General features: G+C 54.3%; 1 protein-coding gene across 1 annotated transcript; it reads right to left on the bottom strand.

Moving 5' to 3' along the window:
- Positions 1–25: 25 nt before the first annotated feature.
- MAPK3 (mitogen-activated protein kinase 3) lies at positions 26–9,168 on the bottom strand. The gene is made up of 9 exons (XM_008961575.5): positions 8,959–9,168; positions 7,744–7,926; positions 4,282–4,471; positions 3,980–4,096; positions 3,603–3,717; positions 3,087–3,218; positions 2,827–2,936; positions 2,569–2,723; positions 26–629 (listed from the first exon to the last, which is right to left on the bottom strand). Exons 1-8 carry the CDS (start codon positions 9,132–9,134, stop codon positions 2,601–2,603), a joined length of 1,146 nt encoding a protein of 381 aa, XP_008959823.4. The 5' UTR covers positions 9,135–9,168; the 3' UTR covers positions 26–629; positions 2,569–2,600.
- Between the last annotated feature and the right edge of the window lie 3,044 nt (positions 9,169–12,212).

Here is a 12,212-nt window from a genome sequence, read left to right on the forward strand (position 1 = left end):
GTCGCGAACACAGACAGAGCCAGGGTCAGCCATAGACACATCTCTATATTTATATATTAGACGGGTCAGGGAGGTGGCAGGGGCGCCGGGCTCTCCACGCCCCCCAGCTCCACTTCTGCTCACCACACACAGAAGCAGCGAGGGCACGCGAAGTGACAGCTTTGACAGGGAGGGGATTCGGCCCGGCCCGGCTCCTCAGGGATGCTAGCCCTTGAGACTAAGGAATGTTCCTTCAGGGAAACTAGGGTGGGGTTTGAATGAGATGAGGGGGGCAGGCATGGCCCTGAGTCCCTACTCAGCGCCCCCCACCCTCCACCTCTGCCCTTCAGCAGGTTGGGGCAGCCAGAGCCCTTCCATTCCAGAACTGCCAGAGACTGGGACGCTGGGGAAGGTAAGGGCGCAGCAGCAGCAGCGGGAGATTGAACTGGGGCCACCTGAGCTCCCGAGGCCCCGTGGGGAGGGCGGGTGGGGAGGAGAAGGCCTTGGCCTGCCTGAAGCTGGAGGCCTCAGCAAAGGAGAGAGGTGGCCAGGCCCATGCTCCACCCCGGCCTGGGCTGCCAAGGTCTGGGCTGGGCACAGTGTCCATTTTCTAACAGTCTGGCGGGAGAGGGGCAGGCAGGAGGCAGGTCCTAAAGAGAGAAGCAGGCAGGAGAGGAGTCGTTAGCACCCCCCGGGCAGACCCACTGGAGCCCTGACCTCAACATCTCTCATTTCACCCTCACAGCTGGATAGGCTGGGTCTCAGTTTCCTTATCTGTAAATGGAGTAATAATAGTACCTAGCTCGAGGTACTGCTGTAAGATTAAAGGAATTAATACATGTAAACCTCTTAGAACAATGCTTAGGGCTTTATGCTTTCATTATTAGAACTGTCTCGGCCGGGCACAGTGGCTCACGCCTATAATCCCAGCACTTTGAGAAGCTGAGGTGGTGGATCGGTTGAGCCCAGGAGTTTGAGACTGGCCTGGGCAACATAGCAAGACCCCAGCTCCACAAAAAAAAAAAAAAAAAAAAATTAGCCGGTTGCAATGGCTCGTCCAGCTAGCTGGGAGGATCCCTTGCACCCAGGAGTTTTGAGGCTGCAGTGAGCTATGATTGCACCACTGCATTCCAGCCTGGGTGACAGAGCGAGACACTGTCTCAAAAAAACAAAACCAAAAAAAAAGATAAATAGATTGACTCCGGAAACTGAGGCGCAGAGAGGTGAGGTGCCTTGCCCAATATCACACAGCACTTACTAAGTGGCACAGCTGGAGTTTGAGCCCAGGTGTGCATGCCTTCTTTCTATCAGGCCACACCTGGCTGAAGACAGGAAGAGACCGGAGGAGGCAAGGAGGCAGCGTGGGTGGGGGCAGGCCAGCGGGGTCTCCACAGCTATGTGAACTGCTGATCTGGCAGCAGGTGTGAGGAGGCCTGGCAATCTGGGTCAGGCTGGGCGCTGCTGGGCCCCTCCCAAAGCAATCATGGCCCCACCTGCTTCTGCCACACCCAGAGCTGAAGCTTGGCTCAGGTCCTCACCTGGGTGACAGAGGCCCTCAGTGACCTCTTGCCTCTTTGCCAGTTCTGTTCCCAGAAGGAGATTAGAATGGCTTGTGGGGCTGGAGGATGCAAGGTGTTGACAGGCAGAGACATTTGGGGCTGGAGGACTCGGTGGGCCACCAGTCTGGGCAGCCCTTGGGCATTTTTTTTTTTTTTTTTTTTTTGAGATGGAGTCTTGCTCTGTAGTCCAGGCTGGAGTGCAGTGGTGCGATCTCGGCTCACTGCAACCTCTGCCTCCTGGGTTCAAGCAATTCTCCTGCCTCAGCCTCCTGAGTAGCTGGGATTATAGGCATGTGCCACCACACCCAGCTAATTTTTGTATTCTTTACAGTAGAGACCGGGTTTCATCATGTTGGCCAGGCTGGTCTCAACTCTTGACCTTGTGATCCACCCACCTCGGCCTCCCAAAGTGCTGGGATTACAGGCATGAGCCACTGTGCCCAGCCCTTTTTTTTTTTTTTTTTTTTGAGAGAGTCTCACTGTTGCCCAGGCTGGAGTACAGTGGTGCAACCTCCGCCTCCCGGGTTCAAGCAGTCCTCCCACCACAGCCTCCTGAGTAGCTGGGACTAGAAGCGTATGCCTACGTGCCCGGCTAATTTTTATATTTTTAGTAGAGACAGGGTTTCACCACGTTGGCCAGGCAGGCTGGTCTCGAACTCCTGACCTCAGGTGATCCACTTGCCTCAGCCTCCCAAAGTGCTGGGATTACCAGAGTGACCCACTGTGCCCGGCTAATTTTTGTATTTTTAGTATAGATGGGATTTCACCATGCAGGCCAGGCTGGTCTCAAACTCCTGACCCTCAGGTGATCCACTCATCTCAGTCTCAGTCTCCCAAAGTGCTGGGATTCCAGGCATGAGCCACCGCACCCAGCCCCCTGGGCACTTCTGTTGTCACCAGACACATTGACCATGGGTGTGGGGTAAGCTTGCTGCTGTATGGAGGCATGTACAGATAGATATAGATATAGATATACAGATATAGATATTTAGTATCAGGGTGTCCGTGTGTGGGCCATGGAGACACTCACCAGGCCCCAGGGTGCAGAGATGTCTGTCTGGGCTAGGGGGCCTCCAGCACTCCGGGCTGGAAGCGTGCTGTCTCCTGGAAGATGAGCTCCTTCAGCCGCTCCTTAGGTAGGTCATCCAGCTCCATGGCGAAGGTGAAGGGCTCCTCGGCCACTGGCTGGGGTGGCAGAGACAGCAAGGCTCAGGCCTGGCATGGGGGATGCCTACGTGCCCCCCTGCTCCCCTGCCCCCAGCCCCACTGCTGCTGGGGACTGGCCCACCTCATCCGTCGGGTCATAGTACTGCTCCAGGTAGGGGTGAGCCAGCGCTTCCTCCACTGTGATCCGTTTATTGGGGTTAAAGGTTAACATCCGGTCCAGCAGGTCAAGGGCTATGGAAGGGCAGGAGTCAGGGGTCACAGGGAAGACTGGAGGAGCTCCGAGAAGCATTGCTTTGCCTGTCTCCTCCAGCGGCTGCTGGGCTCACACACCCTCCACGACACCCAAGGTTTATCCCACACCCACCCTCATGTCTCTCGAACCTTTGGAGTCTGACTTGGGGAAAAGCTTGGCCCAAGCCACCTTGGTCTTGGAGGGCAGAGACTGTAGGTAGTTTCGGGCCTTCATGTTGATGATACAATTCAGGTCCTCCTGGGATGGGGAGCCCAGGATGCCTGTGGATAAGGAGGTGACTTGGTAAATGATCACCTCTTTCTTTCTGGGAACAGAATAGGCAACAAGGCAAGAACAAGACCCCCCAGCCCAGCAACCCATGCCAATCCCTCAGTCACCTCCTAGTCATTAGCATGGTGGTGCAGAGCAAGGGGGCTGGGTTCAGGCAGACCGAGGCTCAAATCCTAGGTCTGGTGCCTCCTCAGGTGTGGGACTTAGCCTTGCTTTTCCCATCTATCCAATGGGGATAATATCTATACCTCATTGAGATACCATGAGATGCTGGAGGCACCCCACACGTGGTGGTATCCCTGACTTGGACTCTCGAGAAATCTCACCTCGGAAAAGCTAATCATCCCCAACTCAGCCAGCCGGGCCTCCCTCACCCAGAATGTGGTTGAGCTGATCCAGGTAGTGCTTGCCAGGGAAGATGGGCCGGTTAGAGAGCATCTCAGCCAGAATGCAGCCCACAGACCAGATGTCGATGGACTTGGTATAGCCCTGGGGGAGAGGAGGAAGTGGTGAGCTCCTGGGCCAGCCTCAACAGGGTCCTGTTGTCTGCGCCAGGCCACCACCTCCAAGTTAGATCCAACACCAGGCAGAAGGCAGAGGCCTGGAGGGCTCAATGCTCAGCTTCCTTGCAGAGCCCAAGGCCCAGAGGGTAGAATTCCTGTGTCATGGGGGTCAGTGTCTGGCTCAGAGGTAGCTCCAGGGCTTCCTGGGAACTGGTCCGTTCCTTTCAGGAGTGGGCAGCCCCTCCTACCTTGGAGTTCAGCATGATCTCTGGGGCCCGGTACCAGCGCGTAGCCACATACTCCGTCAGGAAGCCGGTGTGGTCATGCTCAGGATCGGCAATCCGGGCCAGGCCGAAATCACAAATCTGGAATCAGACCTAGCTGCTAAGCTCGGTGCTCAAGGCCTCTGCAGCCTAAGCAGTCACGCCCCCTTGTCTTTGCCTCCACTGTTCCCTTTGCTTGCAATGTTCTCCTGCCCAAGGCTTCTTCTACTGGTCACTGGAAGCCCCAGACCCTGGGGGAGGAGGGGACAGGTGCCCAACCCTCTGACCTTAAGGTCGCAGGTGGTGTTGATGAGCAGGTTGGAGGGCTTTAGATCTCGGTGGAGCACGTTGGCGGAGTGGATGTACTTGAGGCCCCGCAGGATCTGGTAGAGGAAATAGCAGATATGGTCATTGCTCAGCTGCTGGCTTTTCAGCAACTTGTACAGGTCAGTCTCCATCAGGTCCTGCACAATGTAGCTGAGGATGGTTCCGCAGACCCCCCCAGGCAGGGGGCAGTGGGAGGCACTTGGTTAAGGAAAACAGGCTCTGAAGGCGAGGCTGCACACCTCCTCCAGCCAGGGCCCCTGGGACTCAATAGATCTGCCAACCTGCACCACCAGCTGGGGAAGCTGCTGCCATTACCCAGCGGCAGGGCTCTGAGCCTCTGTCGCATCACAGTTGCTGATCCTGAGCAAGGGGCTTCATTTCTGTGGCCTCAGTTTCCCTACCGGGGAAACGGGGATAATAATAAACTGTGGGAGGCAGGAGAACTTCACAGTTAAGAGCAGCAACTTGGGCCAGGAGTGGTGGCTTACACCTGTAATCCCAGCACTTTGGGACGCTGAGGCGGGAGGACTGCTTGAGGTCAGGAGTTTGAGACCACCAGCCTGGGCAACATGGCAAAACCCTGTCTCTACTAAAAATAGCAAAATTAACTGGGCACGGCGGCATGTGCCTGTAATCCCAGCTACTCAGGAGGCTGCAGCACGAGAATCACTTGAACCCAGGAGGCAGATGTTGCAGTGAGCCAAGACTGTGTCACTGCACTGCAGCCCAGATGACAGAGTGAGACTCTGTCTCAAAAATAAATAAATTAAAAAAAAAAAAAACTACAAAAAGAGCAGCAACTCTGGAGTTAACCCATGGATGTCTGAAATCTCCTCTCTACTACTCACTGGCTTTAGGATCTCAACCTGTCTGTGCCTCAACTTTCTCATCTGGTATGTAGGGGAAATAATGTTTTTTTGTTTGTTTGTTTGTTTTCTTTTTGTGGAGATGGGCTCTTGCTCTGTTGCCCAGGCAGGTCTTGAACTCATGGGTTCAAGTGTTCCTTCCACCTCGGCCTCCCAAAGTGCTGGAAATTACAGGTGCAAGCCATGAAATAATGGTTCTTTTGAGGGTGGTTGTGAAGACTAGATGAGATGGCACATGTAAAGCTGTCAGCCCAGTGCTTGGCAAGTTGTGAGTGCTAGGCAAACATGAACTATTATTACTAATATGAATGCCTGAGTCACATGGCTGTTGAGGGAGTTAAATGAGATAATGTATGAACACCATCTGGCATGCAATAAATGTTTGCTTAAAAATAAATGCCTGCCTTATGGGAATGGTTTGTGCAAGAAAAATGAGGAGACACTCCCAACAGCACACTCCCACTCAAAGGAGAGTGCTTGGCCATACCTCCGAAGATGGAGGAGTAAAATGTCTTTTTCTATTTGAAGATACAAAAAAGCTTATGCGTAAATAAATAAATAAATCCACAAATGCTGTTTGGCTTGTCTCTGGAAAAATAAGTCAGGGCTGTCTTTTAGAATCTGCCTTGAGACCAGGCATGTGGCTCATGCCTGTAATCCCAGCTCTTCAGGAGGCCAAGGTGGGTTGATGACCTGAGGTCAGGAGTTCGACGCCAGCCTGGCCAACAGGGCGAAACCCTGCATCTACTGAAAATACAAAAATTAGCTGGGCGTGGTGGCAGGCGCCTGTAGTCCCAGCTACTTGGAAGGCTGAGGCAGGAGAATAGCTTGAACCTGGGAGGTGGAGGTTGCTGTGAGCTGAGATTGAGCCACTGCACTCCAGCCTGGGCGACAGAGGGAGACTCCATCTAAAAACAAACAAACAAAAAACAAAGAAAACAAGAATCTGCCTTGAAAGGGTCTTCAGAGAATATGTGGACCAGCCCTGCTGTTTTAGGGCTGGGGAGGCCCAGCGAGACGCAGTGACTTGCTTCAGATCACACAGCGAGCTGGGGGTGAGCACAGAGATTTCCTGTCCACAGTTTGTGGTGGGGGTTGCAGACACCTCAGTACAAATCCCCATTCTTGGGTGGAGGGCTGGGACTGAGAGTGGGTGGGTGGGGCAGGGAAGAAGTGACAGGTGTCATAAGTTGCTAAGGAGAGCCAGACAGGAAGTGGACAGCAAACTAGGAAAGCAGTATTGGGGGAGGACAGCCAAGGCTAGGCTGTCCCTCCCTGGGCAAGGTGCAAGTCCACAGGTGATTAGGGTGTGGCTCTGAGTGAGAAGTCCTAAGAAGAAGGACAAGTTCCCATCTGGGGGAGGAGAGGAGGAGACAGCAACAGAAACACTTGATTTTAGGTTTTCTGGGCCTTAGCTTCCTCATCTTTTTTTTTTTTTTTTTTTTGACAGGGTCACGCTCTATCCCCCAGGCTGGAGTGCAGTAGCACAATCATAGCTCACTGCAGCCTCGAACTCCTAAGCTCAAGCCATCCTCCTGCCTCAGCCTCCCAAGTAGCTGGGACTATAGTTGTGTACCACCAAACCTGGATAATTTTTAAATTTTTTGTAGAGGTGGGGTCTTACTATGCTGCCCAGACTGGTCTTGAACTCCTGGCCTCCAGTGATCCTCTGGTCTTGGCCTCCCAAAGTGTTGGGACTACAGATGTGAGCCATTGCACTCCACCCCTCATCTTTGAAATGAAGCTGAAAAGCCCATCTCATAGGGTAGTTGGGAGGTGTAATAGAAAAAAAAAAGCATTGGGCATGTATAGTACCTGACACACAGCAGGCCCTCAAGAAAGGCAGTTTTTTGTTTTTGTTTAGTTTTGAGACAGAGTCTCGCTCTGTCACCCAGGCTGGAGTGCAGTGGCACGATCTTGGCTCACTGCAACCTCCAGCTCCTGGGTTCAAGCGATTCTCCTGCCTCTGCCTCCCAAGTAGCTGGGATTACAGGCTTGCACCACCATGCCCCGCTAATTTTTTTGTATTTTTAGTAGAGATGGGGTTTAACCATGTTGGCCAGGCTGGCCTCCAACTACTGACCTCAGGTAATCTCCCACCTCAGCCTCCCAAAGTGCTGGGATTACAGGCGTGAGCCACCACGCCCAGCTGACAGTTTTCTTTCTCCCTGTCTCCCTTCCGGTCTGGGCAAGGAGGAAAGAATCATCCATTCCTTAGCAAGAAGTGACTGTGGGCAGAGGCTGGGTCATGTCTCAGAACTGCCGACGTCAGAAGACACCACTCCCATAGAGACCATCCTGCCTAGCCCTTCCCCCTGGGGCACAGAGCAGAGAACCCACTTGCTCGAGGCCATACTGCCTGGGCCGCTGCAGGCCTGGGTTCATCAGAGGTCTCCAAGTCCTGTTACACTGTGGCTTCTCCTCTGCAGGAAAGTTTATTTTACTGGGTTTGTTTTGGAGGGTGGTGGGTAAGATGGAAACAGAAAGCAAGCAACGGGTCCCCAGCCCAGCTGCGAGGCCGTGCCTGACCAGCCGACTGGCCAAGGTGAAGGATACACATCCCTCATGGCTTCCAGGGTGGACGCCCGCAGAATGTCTCGGATGCCGATGACATTCTCATGGCGGAAGCGCAGCAGGATCTGGATCTCCCGGAGCGTGCGCTGGCAGTAGGTCTGATGTTCGAAGGGGCTGATCTTCTTGATGGCCACGCGAGTCTTGCGCACGTGGTCATAGGCCGAGCTGAGGGGACCGGAGAGAGGCTGCTGCTGTGGCCTTACAAAGGGGGAGTCCGGGCCTGGTGGCCCCACCCAGGCCTTGGCAGGGAGGGGAGAGAGCAGGAGCTGGCTCTGGTCAAATCATAAACAATGCTGGTTCCTTCCTGCTGTGGAGGCCTGGGATCTCCAGAGAGAAAGCTGGGGACCAGCCAGGCGGCCCTTCGGTGACTTTACAAACAGAGGAAGAGACTGACCGCTCACTGACTTCCCTTCTCCTCAATCCCCTTCCATTCTACTGGCCCTGAACCCTTCGCCCCCATTCCCAGGAAAGGCTCCTTAACCCAAGACAGGTCCGGGGGTGCAGATGCTGGGGGCACACCATGGGGCAAATACTGGGAAGGTGGCAGCCAGGGGAGGGGCAGGAGAGAATGGACAGGGCAGGGGAGGGTCCCAGGGTGAGGGATCCGGGCAGCGGGGCTGTCCCAGAGGGATAGAGGCCCAGAGCACACGGTGGGGCCGGGGGCACTCACAGACCCCTCCCAAAACATGCAGGTGGCACTCCTGGCCGCCTCATCTCTCTCTGGGCCCCTGGTGGTGGTGGTGGTGGTGGGGCCAAAGCCCTGCCCCACCCTGATCTCGGCTCTTCTCCCCCAGGCTCCCTGGCACTGCCTCACAGGGGGAATCCAAGACACCCTTTCCCCCAAAACGGGCCCTCCACTGCCTCTTCACTAAGGATGTCGCCTCCCCGAGAGTACTCATCCTCTGGGCCTCGCCCTGTGTCACTAGGGTCCCCGCGGGCCTCGGATGCCCCTCCCATCACTACAGAAGGGTGGACTCAAAGCCTCCAAGCCCGCTCCCCTGAGGACGTAGGCAGCGCCCCCTCCCCCAGAAAGCACTCAGGGGCCCCCTCCCTGGGACGCTCCCGATCATCCCGAGTCTCCTGCCTCCTCCGGACGCTCCGCGTCTCCACGTCCCGGAAAGCGCTCGGCGCCTCCTCCTCCTCTCCCGCGAAGCCCCCTCCCCTGAGGGCGCCCCCTCCCCCGGAACGCCCCCTCACCTGACCATGCCGTACGCGCCCTCGCCGATGTACTGCAACTGCGTGTAGCGCGGGCCCACGTCGAACGGCTGCCCCTTCACCATCTCCACCTCCCCCGGGACCCCCGGGCCGACCCCCTCGGTTCTACGGGGCTCCCCGCCCCCGCCCCCCTGAGCCGCCGCCGCCGCCGCCGCCATCTCCACTCCTCCCCTCCCACCGCCCTCCTCCCCACGGCGGCCCCGCCCGAGGCCCCGCCCCTTCCCGCCCGCCTGTCACCCGCAGGGCCGCGCGCGCCAGGCCCCGCCCCTGCCCCGGCCCCGCGCGGGCCTGGAGCTGTCACGTGACCCGCCCCGCGCGCGCCTGCCCTTCTTGCCCCAGGTTCGGGGGCCATGGGTCCCTGCGGGCTCCGCGGCCTCCAGGTCACCGGGAGGTTCGGCAGCGCCGCCTCGGAGACTGTCCTCACCCTACCCTCGATGGCGAAGCGGCCAGGGCGTGACCTACCAGAGCCACCCAGCCAATGTATGCGGCAGCCCACCAGAACCTGGGCCCGGGATCACCCTAGGTTAAAAATAATGTTCTAATAAATGGATCAAATTTTACAGATGGGGAATCTGAGAGTTAGGTTTACTAACTTGGGTAAGGTCACTAGTAATGACAGCTGAGACTCAAAATGGTGTCTTCTGACACAGAGACTCTTTCTAATTCCATGCCTCTCAGAGTCCTAGACTGTTTTTATTTTATTATAGAGACAGGGTCTCTCTCTGTCGTCCAGGCTGGAGTGTAGTGGTGCAATAATTGCTCACTGCAGCCTCAACCTCGCTGGGGTCAAGTGATCCTCCCACCTCAGCCTCCCAAAGAGCTGGGACTACGAGTGCGCGCCACCACGCCCTGCTAATTAAAAAAAAAAATTGGGGGGCTGGGCACGGTGGCTCACGCCTGTAATCCCAGCACTTTGGGAGGCCGAGGTGGGCAGATCACCTGAGTTTGAGACCAGCCTGACCAACATGGTGAAACCCTGTCTCTACTAAAAATACAAAAATTAGCTGGGCATGGTGGTGGGCGCCTGTAATCCCAGCTATTCAGGAGGCTGAGGCAGGAGAATTGCTTGAACCCAAGAGGTGGAGGTTGCAGTAAGCCAAGATCGCACCACTGCACTCCAGCCTGGGTGACAGAGCGAGACTCCATCTCAAAAAAAAAAAAGAAAAAAAATATAATTTTTTTTTGGTAGATATTGGGTCTTGCTATGTTGCCTAGGCTGGTCTGAAACTACTGACTTCACAGGATCCTCCCACCTCGGCCTCCCAAAGCTCTGGGATCACACCTGTCCATCTCAGACTGTTACAACTGAAGAAAGGGCCCTCGGAGATCATCCAGCCCATCCCCCTCATTTCACAGCGAAGATGTGAGCTGGAAGCTTCACAAAAACACACAGCTCCCAGGCTTCAGTAAGTAATCATGTAGTGGGTTGTTTTTTTTTTTCTGTCCCTGAGAAGCTGGGAGTAGGTCCTTGGATGCATTACAGATCAAGAGACAAAATGGAACAGTAATTATGATTCTGAAATTGCTCATAATTAGATCCACAGCCAGGCAGTCTCATTCAGATTAATGAGACTGAGTTTCTGATTCCCAGTGGCCCATAGGTCAGTGAAGGTTCAAGAGGTGCTAATTAGATCAATGAGTTTTTTTAGTTATTCATTTGATAAAGCATTGCATGGCACTGTGTGCAAAGCTCTGAGCTAGGTACTGTGGCTGATAAAGGATTACTATATAGTATGAATCTGTGTTTAAGAGAAAGAAGCCCCCAGAGCCTGATTGCCTGGGATAGAATCCGATCTTTGTTCAAGTTGAATGATGAAGAATAAGAAAAAGAAGAAAAAAAGAATTCCATCCTTGCCACTTATTTACCCTGTGTTACCCTGGGCACATTACCTACTGGCTTCTTGGTGGAGGCCTCCGATCTACTGAAGAGATAAAATACACACTCCAAGCTATTGAAGAGATAAAATATATAAATCAATTTAGGCCCCAGTGCAGTGGCTCACTCCCAGTGCTTTGTTTGGGAGGCCGAGGCAGGAGGATCACTTGAGCCCAGGAATTTGAGGCTTCAGTGAGCTATGATTGCACCACTGCACTCCAGCCAGGGTGACAGAGTGAGACCCTGTCTGTATTTCTTTTTCTTCCTCTTTCTCTTTTAATAATATTGATACCCTGTCTCTAAAATAATAAATAAACAGGCCAAGTGTGGGGGCTCACACTGGTAATCCTAGCACTTTGAGAGGTCAAGGCAGGAGGATCCCTTGAGACCAAGAGTTTGAGACCACCCTGGGCAACATAGGAAGACTCCATCTCTACAAAAAGACAAAAATTAGCTGTGTGTGGTGGCGCATGCCTGTGGTCCTGGCTACTCCAGAGGTGGGGAAATCGCTTGAGCCCCAGGAGGTCAAGGCTGCTGTGAGCTGTGATTGCAACATGGCACTCCAGCCTGGGCAACAGAGGGAGACACTGTCTCTACAATAATTTTTTTTTTTTTAAAGGGAGTTTCGCTCTTGTTGCCCAGGCTGGAGTGCAATGGTGCCGATCTCGGCTCACTGCAACCTCTGCCTCCCAGGTTCAACTGATTCTCCTGCCTCAGCCTCCCGAGTAGCTGGGATTACAGGCACCCACTACCACGCCTGGCTACTTTTTGTATTTTTAGTAGAGATGAGGTTTCACCATGGCCAGGCTGGTCTCAAACTCCTGACCTCATGATCTGCCCTCCTCGGCCTCCCAAAGTGTTGAGATTACAGGCGTGAGCCACCGCAACGGGCCAAAAAATTTTTTTAAAAAAGAAAAAGTAGGCTGGGCATGGTGGCTCACACCTGTAATCCTAGCACTTTGGGAGGCCAAGGCAGGTGGGTCACCTGAGGTCAGGAGTTCATGACCAGCCTGACCAACATGGTGAAACCCCGTCTCTACTAAAAATACAAAAATTAGCTGGGCATGGTGGCACGTGCCTGTAATCCAAGCTACTTGGGAGACTGAGGCAGGAGAATCGCTTGAATCCGAGAGGAGGAGGTTGCAGTGAGCTGAGATTGCACCACTTCACTCCAGCCTGGGCGACAGAGCAACACTCCGTCTCAAAAACAAAAAACAAAAAGAAGAAGAGAAAAAGTAGGGTTGCAGAAGGTAGGGACTGAAGAAAGGCATGAAGGAGAAGGATCGGGGTGAGCTGAGGCATAAAGGCAGAAGCATAACTTGTCCAGCATGGCTGCAGTAAAAAAATGATGAGGTTTCAG

Source organism: Pan paniscus, chromosome 18 (genome assembly GCF_029289425.2).
Source record: "Pan paniscus chromosome 18, NHGRI_mPanPan1-v2.0_pri, whole genome shotgun sequence".
Lineage (NCBI taxonomy): Eukaryota > Metazoa > Chordata > Mammalia > Primates > Hominidae > Pan > Pan paniscus.

What these genes read in the sequence shown, in the direction of transcription:
- MAPK3 (XM_008961575.5), bottom strand. Translation starts at nt 9,134, where the DNA reads ATGGCGGCGGCGGCGGCGGCGGCTCAGGGGGGCGGGGGCGGGGAGCCC. An exon ending in CTGGAAGCCATGAGGGATGT is followed by an intron (nt 4,472 to 7,743) that starts GTATCCTTCACC and finishes AACCATCCTCAG; the next exon opens with CTACATTGTGCAGGACCTGA. An exon ending in ACTATGACCCGACGGATGAG is followed by an intron (nt 2,724 to 2,826) that starts GTGGGCCAGTCC and finishes CTGCCACCCCAG; the next exon opens with CCAGTGGCCGAGGAGCCCTT.